Raw genomic sequence first — 10426 nt, forward strand, 5'->3', positions numbered from 1 at the left:
AATTACCAGCCCGTCTTCAGCCGAGCTCAGCGTCTGCAACCTTATTACATAGCCTCAATTACCTGCTGCTTCTGGCAGAGGCGACGTTCCACAGGATCATCCACACTAGTGGCCCCTGTCTACCGGGCTCGCCGTGCACAACAGCCCAGTCCGCCCTACCTACCCTCCAACCCGGTGTTTCCCCCCTTGCCCCTGTCCCGAAACAAAGCAGTTCCTATTAAGTCGGCACCCCCCCATTGAGAAAAGGTCACTACTCCTTCTCATACCATGTCGAATCCTACACCTGCTGAGGAAGAGTTTGCCGCCTTCCTCGACAAGAACAACCGCTCGGACCTTGACCGGTTCCATCCGGAAGATCGCGACGCTGCAGCCAGAGAGGCCGAGGAACAAAGCGAAGACGAGGAAGACTTGTACCGGTCGCGCCAGATCGACGCGGCCATGCGAATGCCCACCATGGATGCCCAGACAGAGATCAGGCTTCCTCCCGCCTCGTTCGACTCGGGCCGGTCGACCGGAGTGAAAGGCGTCATTGCCGACGCCAGGTCCTACGAGACAGCCCGGCGCGCAAAGTTCAAGGAGAAGGTGCGCGCCGCCCGCCGCAGTGTGTTCGGCCTGGACAGTGCCAGACACGACCGGAGCAGTAGCGGGCCTGATAGCGACGGCAGCGGCGTCGAGGATCCTGACGAGGAATCCTTTATACGGCATTGGCGGGAGAGTCGGAGACGTGAACTCGAGGAGGAGAGCAGGAAGCCCGTTCGAAACAGGAGAACAAGCCCTAGTGTCAGGCTGTACGGCCGCTTTGAGAAAGTAGACGCGCTCGGCTATCTCGACGCGATAGAAAAGGTCGGAAGGGAGACGGTGGTCGTTGTGTTTGTTTACGACAATGAGGTCAGCCATTGATTCCTTAACTGTCCATACCTTGCATCGGACTAACCGGCAAACAGTGCGACGTTTCAGCGGTGATCGAGTCGGCGCTCGTTCCCCTTGTTGGCCTCTACCCTGCTATCCGCTTTGTTAAGGTTCACTACGAGGACATCGAGTTTGACAATGCCGGTGTCCCGGCGATCCTCGCATATCGCAACCAGGGCGATCTCTTTGCCAACCTAACCGGAATTCTGGAGATGATTCCCGACGAAGACGATTTCGACACCGATTCACTCAAGAAGATCTTCATGAAGCACTCTATCTTGTAGCGTGAGGCTGCTCATGACCTTCTCGTTTATGATCAACATCCCTGCGTTCAGAGCCAGGGTTTCGGTAATTCTTGGCTTCTCCTGGCAGCATCTTAAGGACGGCACGGGTAGGGCGATACCCATTTTCCATCCGAGGGTCTGGAAGGCATGAGATGCGATACATGGAGAGATACCACGATAAACCCGTGTCAGGAGTTGCACGGTCTGGTTGACGAAAAACAGGAGTTCTTGGTTTTTGTATTTATATTGTAATTTCTCAGGGTGGCGAGGGAGTCTCTGTTTTGATCACCGGCCGGCGTTTCGGGAAATCTTATTATCAAGCACTTAACTCTTCTTCAAACCTGGCGCTTGATGGCGGCGTTTGGAACTGTCCTCAGCAGACACTGGGACATGCAAGCCTGCGTCAACAAGGCAGGTGCCAAGCCGAGGATCTGGACGTATTACGTGTTCCCAAAGATAAGGTACCGTACGATACAGCAACGATACACAATCTTGTTGGAACGCGAAACGAGGAAACCATGAGATCCGGCACCACTCTTGAAGCAATCTGCTGTGGATGACATGAGGTATAGAACTACTGCCTTGCCAGCTATTAAATCCTGTCCGTTCAATCCACTCAAGGTCTGACACTTGGTTCCCTGGCGAAATATCTATGCAGTTGTACCTTGGGTATCAACTCAAGGTACGATGTAAACTAAGGTACGTTACCTACCCTCGACCCCACCTCCGCATAGTGGGGCACCGGTACTTGTTCCAGACTTGACTCGCAACCCCACCAGCGACTAACACTTTAATGGGGAGACAGACTGCTTTCCGTGATAGGCAACAACGTGACCCCAAAGCAGCACTGCACTCGCATTAGGTACAAAGAGGTCGGTCATGGGCCGGACAATATGTGACTTCATTACCTTACCATACCATGCGGCCGGCCTCGAGCACTGCAGCAAACCATCTTCAGCTCTTCACCATCAGGACCGCCCCGCCTGACTCTCCTCCCCTTCTCATCGTCACTGTTCAATGGTGACAACCCGTTTTCTTCCCTGTACAATACCTTCCTGCTTAGGACGCATGCCAGCAAATATCGATTAACAGCGCAGCCGCTCTGATTTGGCTTGCTTGTTGGTCATCGACATACCGACGGCCTTCCGAGGCTCGCTCGCACCTGAAGCTGACACGACTTGGGCTTCCAGCCTGCCTTCCCCACCCCCGCCATTGTAAGGCAACTCCGGCACAGGCAGAAACCCAGAGTAGCCATCGCAACGCAACAGCTTTGGACTCAACAAACTATTTCAAGGATTCTGAAGCAAATAACATAAGCAATCAGATTCCGGGTGTTAGTTCCCTTCGTTCTGATACTTCTCAGAAAGTTGCCCGCTTGGTTTTCCTTCTTCCTCTCGTATCTCCTCACATATCCGAGACGAGCTCATCTTTCTCGAGAGCCCCTCTCTTTTCTTTACACAAGAGAACCTCAACTGTGCTCTACCGTCTTCGACCTCCTCATCCTTTCATGCATCGGCCGAGAGGTCGGGCTATGTAGTTGCATGCCCAAGGCTGACAGTTGCCCATCGTAATGGAACGACAGACCAGCGAGTGCATAAAGACACAATCTACTGCAGCCGACGCCTCGAGCGACTTATACCGGCCTCCTTCGGAACAACAGCTTTCGGATTCACTACCAATCCTCCGGTTTCCCAAGCCCCAGGGCAGCCAATACCTCGCCAACTGGGTCTCTAACAGCGCCCCCGACATCAAGCAGCCGCCCAACATGTCCGACTCGAACTTGCTGGCGGACTCGGCGTATGAGATCATCAATGGCACAGACAGTGAGAGCCAGGATGGCCGCCTCACCGAGTCGACGGGCTCACTGTCTGTCTCCCGGCCCGATGACGTACACAGCCTAGACGGATCCGAAGCCCACTACAACAGCGATTCAGACGAGGAATCCGACCATTCTTCACATGCGTCTTCTATCAGATACGCCGATCAGGCACTCCAGAATCCTTCGACACAGCCGCCGATGAGCAGCCTCGAATATGGATCCGCAACTGAAGGGTCTGGTGTTGTCGTCCGCTCCATCGAGTTTCAAGAAGGCAACGGCGACGGCGGCGACGGCAGCGACGGCCAGGTCCTCCTGGAGAAGATATCTGTCAAACATACTATTCGGGAGTTCACTGAGGTCGAGTCTTCCGCACTGGCACAAAGCCTGGACTTGCCCGACGCCCCGAAGCGGCTCGTTGCCACCATTCGGCAAACAATGTCCCAGGCATATCTTTCGACCAAGGAACCTCTAAAACTCCTCTATGTGGGCCGTCCGGACGCACAGAGGAGTATTGTGCTCAAGATCTGCAGTGCAATCTGGGTGTCGCCAAAGAACGGCGCCAAGGAGGAGGACTATTTCAACCGCCATCGTGAAGGCGTATACAATATCGTGCCCATCTCTTCGTTTGGTCCCTCTCCCGAGCTTGAGCTCATGGAGGCGTCTCCCTACCAAATCAGAGTCGACCACTGCACTGCTGCTGAGGAAATCATCTTTGAAGGGGCATCACTCCCAAACGACACCGTCTACTCTATTACCGTCGGGAATAACAAATCGTACCTGTCGCTCTTCTCCCCCAGCGGCTCGGTCGTTCAACCGAAGTGGGATTTGCCAAATATCGCGATATTCTACTGTTCTGAAGAGGAAGACACCGAGTCCCAGCGCACCAGAGACGCGGCCTGGGCCTTCATGAACCGCCACGGTGTGCCGTCCATATTCATCACTGAGCGGCAGAGTTTCGGCAAGCAGCCTGCGAAACGCTGGGCGAAGTATGTAAACGAGCATACAGTTCATATGTGCTTAGAGTCTCGCGACCCAGAGAGACCAATGGCTCCTCAGCGCTTTCCCATTGACCATTCATCCTTTGTGGATATCGACGCACGGCAGATGAACCGCAACCTAGCGTATTTGGCCGGCTTGACTGAACCGGAAGAGCCAATTAGTGAGTTGGAGACCTCAACCTTTGAGGGTATCCAAGAACTGGGGCTGTTTGAGGCTTCAGAAAAGGCCAGGCGGGCGTGGGCAAAGTTCCTCGATTCCCCCATCCCGAAACAATGGTTGCTTCTTGCATTCATTGCGCCCATCCTTATGTCCCTGATTGTCTCACTCCTCACCATGGTCTTCCCGGCGTCACCACGACCGGGAAACTCTTCACAAACTTCAAACCTGCCTCATAGTCTGGGAGTCAGTATGACCAGTCATATTCCGACCGTGGCTACCTCTACAACAACGGTTGTGATCAATGTCACTTCCACCAGGACCGTTCAGGTTAGTCAGGCAAAGCCAACAACTAGTACTTTGGCTTCTGCGTTGTCTTTTGCTGGACTTCTCTCTGACAGGCCGTTGACTGCCCCTGTCGACCATGAGATCAAGAAGCCAGTTTGCTCAGCGAAGAAGACGACCTGCTCTGTCCACATCCACGGCCCCACCGAGTTGTTGGTTGCAATCCCTGGACGAAACAGGGCACTGTGGCTCGCGCACGGCGCGATCGATATCGATGTGTACCGTGGCACCGAGCCTCTCAAGACAAAGCTCTCCTCAGTGGATGAAGGAGTTCTCGTCGAGCTCGCGGCGAAAGACGCATATGGCATTCTGAACGTCTCTGTTGTCACGAGTCGCCGACCAAAGATAAACGAGACGTTTGAGGTGGATTTTGGCAAGAGCGCGGTTTCCGAGGCCATTGACGCGGGCCTGCAAATATTTCAAGGCGCTATCCAGAAGGTGTCCGCCCGCTTCGGTGAAGCATCGCAATTGGTTGAAGACACTTATGTACCCGCTGTATCCAAGTTGTCAGCTGCATTCGGGCACGCCTTGGCGGCCGCTCGGGATCATAGGTCAGCGGTGCGCCGGGCCACGAGCCAAGCCAGGGAACACATTGTGCGCCAACTCGAATCGGCTGAGAAGTTACGCAAAGGCGTTGATGTCTCCATCCTTCAGGCACAGATCGCTTCGAGGCTGTGGTACCTCAAAATGCAGGGAAGGATGGAGGAGTATGCCGAATACCAGCGCAAAGCATCCGAATTTCTCAAGCTGAAATACGACGAGCTGGCTAGGGTCCAGAAAGTCCAGGAGAAAAAAGGGTCGAGATTGCTCTTCGGCATGCGGCATGGATCTTGCTGGTCATGCAAGCGGGACTCTGGAAGAGGTGGCCAAGGAGTTAAGGAGGCCAACCACCAGGACAGAGGTCGGGACAACCGGTGGAAGAAGATGATACTGGGAGGAGATTGATGCTCGGCTTTCGGTTCTACTAGCATTTCCCTTTTTCTCTTGCTTTCCCTGTTATAGGTTTGGGCCAACGGACAGCAAACGGGACGGTGGCCGGGGTACGTGCCTGTGGTTCTATAGGGTTTAAGGGTGCCGGGGGTTCTGGACTGGAGTTTTGCTTGGGATGTGCACCCTGACAACCTTAGGTAAATTCACTTTTATGGCTACCTTTTTCTTTACCACCTGAGGCTCAGGCCCTAACTCTCCTCTTCCTCATCTGTGATGCGCGTTATCCTGAAGCATGGCCGGGTTGGCTGGGACGATTGCTTCACGCGCTCCCCTGGCTTAACCAAGTACGTATCCCTACCACAGTGATCCGTCTATAGCTCGGGCTTCCCATCTTGTTCAGCTGTAAGAACATGATCCCGGTGGCGGCTGGATCAACAATACACAGCAGTCATGCAAGTTCATAAGACGATGTTCGGAACATGTCGTGACAGTTGTGGGAAATGCTCCGGGTTTCGAACTTCCAGGTTTCGACGATTAAGACACCAGATTGTTGCATACATTGTGTAACCGGGTGGTCTGCATAAAGCGATATGTATGTACGGAGTATGCTTGGTATGTATCCGTACCTGAAGCTGCCTAATAATTAGTTATGCAGATATCAAGAATTGCTTCTGCAGTCAATCAAGAATCGGCGCCGGGCAAACAGGCCCGCTCATGCAAAATTCGGTTTTGATTTGTTGGTTTTTGGGATCAACTGAAGTGAGGGGCAGCCGTTTTCCAAATCGAATCTCCCATCCCACCCACCACCACATTGCATGTTAAGGACCATTTTATCTTGTTAAAAGTGCCCTCCCTACCTTACCTTACCTGCCTTATCCACTTCTCCAACGTCAGGCACGTCCCTACCCAACATCACGACACGCAAAGACATACACACGTAGTTGTGAAGGCTTCCAAGTTTTTGCAACATCCGGTATGGCCTCTTCCATTGCGTCTTATTTCCGAGCCCCGCCCATAGTTACCCCGCCCAATTTTTTTGCGTGCAGGCGCCTGGCCAGGCCATGGCGGGGGAGGGGCGAACGCGCTCGTGACGGTATCCTGAACACGGGGGGCTCTTGAGGAAACCGACTTTGACTAACGACTCCCATTTTCTGCCTAGGATTTACGCAGTGTCGTTTGCTTAGGAACTCGCGATCAAGATGTCTGCCGAAAACGACAACAAGCCGCTCGAGGAGGTGAAGCCTGAAGCCAAGGCCGAGGAGACGCAAGAGGTATGTCCAAACAAAACATCAGCGCATCAGCAGTCGCGGGATGGGAACGGGCCTCTTCTGCTATACTCCCGTCCTGATGCTGTTTGGAGTGTAGCTTGGCTAATCCCTGTCTTTGTTTCGCGTCTAGGCTCCCGCTCCCGCTGCTGCCGAGGAGGCTAAGCCCGTTACTTCCTCATCTGTTTTCTCCATGTTTGGTGGTGGCGCGAAGAAGGAAAAGAAGGATGAAGATGAAGACCGCGGCGATACGTCTGGCAGCAACAAGGCCCAGCGCGAGGCTGCTGCTGCAGCCGCCGCTGCTGCTGCGAAGGACAAGGAGGGTGATGAGGTCAGTAACCAATTTCAGGTTGATGCGCAAGATTTACGCTAATACGTGATGCGGATAGGAGGAGCAAGTGCCCGAGTCCGATGATGTCCACTTCGAGCCCGTGATCCACCTGACCGAAAAGGTCGAGACCAAGACCAACGAGGAGATGGAGGAGCAGGTCTTCAAGATGCGCGCCAAGCTCTTCAAGTACGTTGCCGAGACGCGCGAGTGGAAGGAGCGTGGTACTGGCGATGTGCGCCTCCTCAAGCACCGCGAGACCGGCAAGACCAGGTTGGTCATGCGTCGCGACAAGACTCTGAAGGTCTGCGCCAACCACTACGGTATGTAACGCCCTCATATCCTGAGCGACGAGTGATATCGTTCTGGACGCTTACATTTTCATAGTTGTCCCGGAGTTGAAGCTCTCCCCCAACGTTGGGTCAGACAGAAGCTGGGTTTGGAATGCAACTGCCGACGTGAGCGAGGGCGAGCCCGAAGCCATCACACTAGCTATCCGCTTCGCCAACTCGGACAACGCCAACCAGTTCAAGGATGCCTTCCTCAAGGCTCAGAAGGAGAATGAGCCTCTGTTTGCTAAGACCAGTGAGGAGGAGAAGAAGGAGGAGGGTGCGTAAGACAGGAATTTATGACTGTTAATGGAAGCGATGAGCTCAGGAATATGCACCATCCCGTCCCAAGAACACCCTCCCCCTCCCCTAGCAACACAATATATCCGCTTCTCCAAGCGCGATACAAGCGGGGATGACGATCACATATACGCAACATCCCAACAACAGAGGCGACCACCCATCGAGTCAGACTAAGAGAGGAAGCTCCGTTCCCGGGAGAGAAAGACCAGCGCCGATAGCTGTAGATAGAGCAAATTGCATCAAGTCTCCTTATCTTCTGTGCGTGCGATGATGCACTATGAGTCTTTGACCCTTCCAAAGAAGAGGCCTGGGCTGCCGATGAAGGAAAACTGGACTTACTGAGGCAATGAGTTTGAACCCAGCAAGAAGGAAAACGCGCAACACAGCAATTCCACATGACTTAATCCCCAATCCAACCATCGATTCCTGGAAAGCATCAAGTTGCTTTCTACTCTTGCACTGATTTATGCCTACACCAGTTGATTCGACAACCTGTGGTGCAAAACTCCAGACCCATCTTTGGTCGCTTCGTCAGACTGGGCACGGACAAACTTGATCGCAAAGCTTCGCTGACGACGAATCGACGATCCTACACTAAAGTAGCGCACCGCCACAGTCATGTCACCGCGCGCCACTCGTAGCCGGTCGGCTGCGCTTCGTGCGCCACACCAAGGTACGTTACCTAATTACATGCCAAGCCCTGTTCAAAGTCGTGGTCGCGCAATTGCTCGAGCTGCACGTCGCATCGCGACCACCTGCGACCGTCAAGCTAGTCGACCAAAGTCACCAAACTCGCCTGCCACCGCCCGTCGATTTGCCCACGAGCCCTTGCCACAGACTCAACTCGAACTTTCTTACTTGGTTACTACAGTTCTGTGTATCAACCCCCATTCATCCCTGATTTTTGTCTTTCTCAGCCTCGAACGCATATCGGATACCTTGGCCCTCTAAGACTGCGACTCCCTCGAACACATCCTCGTCTTTCCAGCGTCGCGAACACGCTGTACTCGATCGTGCCACGTTCCTCTTGAAGCGCTATATTTTACTTATTCTTGACATTGTGTTGGAAGACTGGGGAAGACTGACGCTTGTGGGATTCTTGTCTTGAACTACAGCGGAGCACCATCCGCAGCACCAAGACCAGGAGCAGCAAATCGTTGTCTCTGGTGCGCCGCTCAACGCCAATCAGACCGCTGCTGCCAGATCGACCCGGGCCAGAGTCGTCGCCAAGATGATCGTTGAGGTGAGTGCCACCTGGATGCTTGTCGTACCGCTTCTGTGGTATGGAAGGACAGCGGAAAGTTGTCTAACTTGGACGGGAACTACAGCGTAAAATCAAGGTTGTCACCGAGCAGCATAACATGTAGGCGAGCCACTTAGATGACACGTTTTCGGAGAACTGTACTCTGACCGCGTCAAACAGTCCCAAGCCTGCTGTCAATGAGGGCTTTCCCATGAAAGAATGGACGGTCGAAATCTACATTCTCGACCAGGACGGGAAGGAGAAGCCGGCGAGATGCTTCACCAAGGCCGTCTATCATCTTCACCCCTCGTTTGAGAACCCCGTTCAGAGTATGTCCTCGTGCTCGCAGACATGGCTAGAAGGCTGCAGATGCTAATCATAGCAGCTTTTCATGAACCCCCCTTTGCGTGCACCAACGAGGGATGGGGTGAGTTTGAGATGCAGATTGATCTTTTCACGACTGAGAAGGGCGGAAAACAAACCATCACCCACGACCTCAACTTTTCGGCGCCGCAGTACGAGAACATCCACACCATTGTCTTCAGGAACCCCTCCCAGGCGCTGCAAAATATACTGCGCGAGACGGGCCCTTTGCCCTCGGACGAGGAGCGCAAGCAAAAGAAAGCCGATGGCGGCAAGAAGAAGAAGTCGTTTGACGTTGAGAAGATGGCCGACGGCCTGGTCAAGCTCAGCGAGGACGACCTCCTGCAGGTTATCCAGATGATCCACGACCACAAGGATGATAGCACTTATATTCAAAACAACGTCGATGCGGGTGAGTTCTCGGTCGATCTGTATACGCTTCCGGATCCGCTCGTGAAGATGCTCTGGGACTTCCTGGTAAGTTGATCACCCCCGGGATGAACACTGCGAATTTACTGATCATAACGCCGCATATAGGTTAAGGCTCAGGTCATTACTGCCTGAGCGATACGCGGGCGTGATATCTGCATTCGATGGCGTCTGGCGTCTGGAGGGGCCAAAACGGAAGGGTTGGATGGCCGCGTCAGGTCGAGGTGTCGGTTGGCGGTCTTTGATGATTTGGCCTCACACATTGCACATGTGGCGAAGGGTTCAACATGGACCTTTGGCTTTTCCTTTTCTCTTTTTAGGAAGACACCTGGCTGGACAGATTCGGGATGCCTCTGCTGCTAGACACGGGAGATGGGGGTAATCTTGCACTTCAAGTTCGGTCAGCATAACACGGAGGTCAGTTCTGCCCTGGTTTCCCTCTCCGCTGCATTGCGTTGTGGTACTGGGTGTCTTTTCTCGGAATGGGCATCTCGGCGCCATTCCTGCGTGGACATAATACGAACGTTACTGGCTCGTCCCGCTCTGATGGCGAGTGACTATGGGAAGGGGCAAGGTGCTAGAAGGCTGGGTTGATTGTTGGAAGCTTAGTCGGCCGTTGCCAGATGTGGCTGATGCTTACCATACTCCCTGGGCCACGTGTGATAGCGAAATCAGCGAGGACTTGCCCGAGTCTACATACCCTTCACGGATTTCCTACGGCAGG

The 10426-nt window shown here is 53.8% G+C and overlaps 3 protein-coding genes across 3 annotated transcripts; all 3 read left to right on the forward strand.

Moving 5' to 3' along the window:
• Window positions 1–267: 267 nt before the first annotated feature.
• Window positions 268–1193, forward strand: N656DRAFT_788442 (thioredoxin-like protein; the record flags this gene model as incomplete). Its single annotated transcript, XM_064816693.1, has 2 exons — window positions 268–888; window positions 945–1193. The coding sequence occupies 2 exons, from the start codon at window positions 268–270 to the stop codon at window positions 1191–1193; spliced, it is 870 nt and encodes a 289-aa protein (XP_064671781.1).
• A 1651-nt stretch (window positions 1194–2844) lies between these two features.
• On the forward strand, window positions 2845–5304 carry N656DRAFT_680390 (uncharacterized protein; the record flags this gene model as incomplete). The annotated part of the gene is made up of 1 exon (XM_064810548.1): window positions 2845–5304. A coding segment is annotated over one exon (2460 nt), but the record flags the coding sequence as incomplete, so codon positions are not given.
• Window positions 5305–6641: 1337 nt separating this feature from the next.
• N656DRAFT_706343 (uncharacterized protein) lies at window positions 6642–9759 on the forward strand (the record flags this gene model as incomplete). Its single annotated transcript, XM_064811347.1, has 8 exons — window positions 6642–6713; window positions 6841–7038; window positions 7097–7358; window positions 7423–7620; window positions 8970–8971; window positions 8996–9030; window positions 9091–9239; window positions 9296–9759. 8 exons carry the CDS (start codon window positions 6642–6644, stop codon window positions 9757–9759), a joined length of 1380 nt encoding a protein of 459 aa, XP_064671783.1.
• Between the last annotated feature and the right edge of the window lie 667 nt (window positions 9760–10426).

This window comes from Canariomyces notabilis (genome assembly GCF_033297395.1).
Source record: "Canariomyces notabilis strain CBS 508.74 unplaced genomic scaffold N656scaffold_6, whole genome shotgun sequence".
NCBI lineage: Eukaryota > Fungi > Ascomycota > Sordariomycetes > Sordariales > Chaetomiaceae > Canariomyces > Canariomyces notabilis.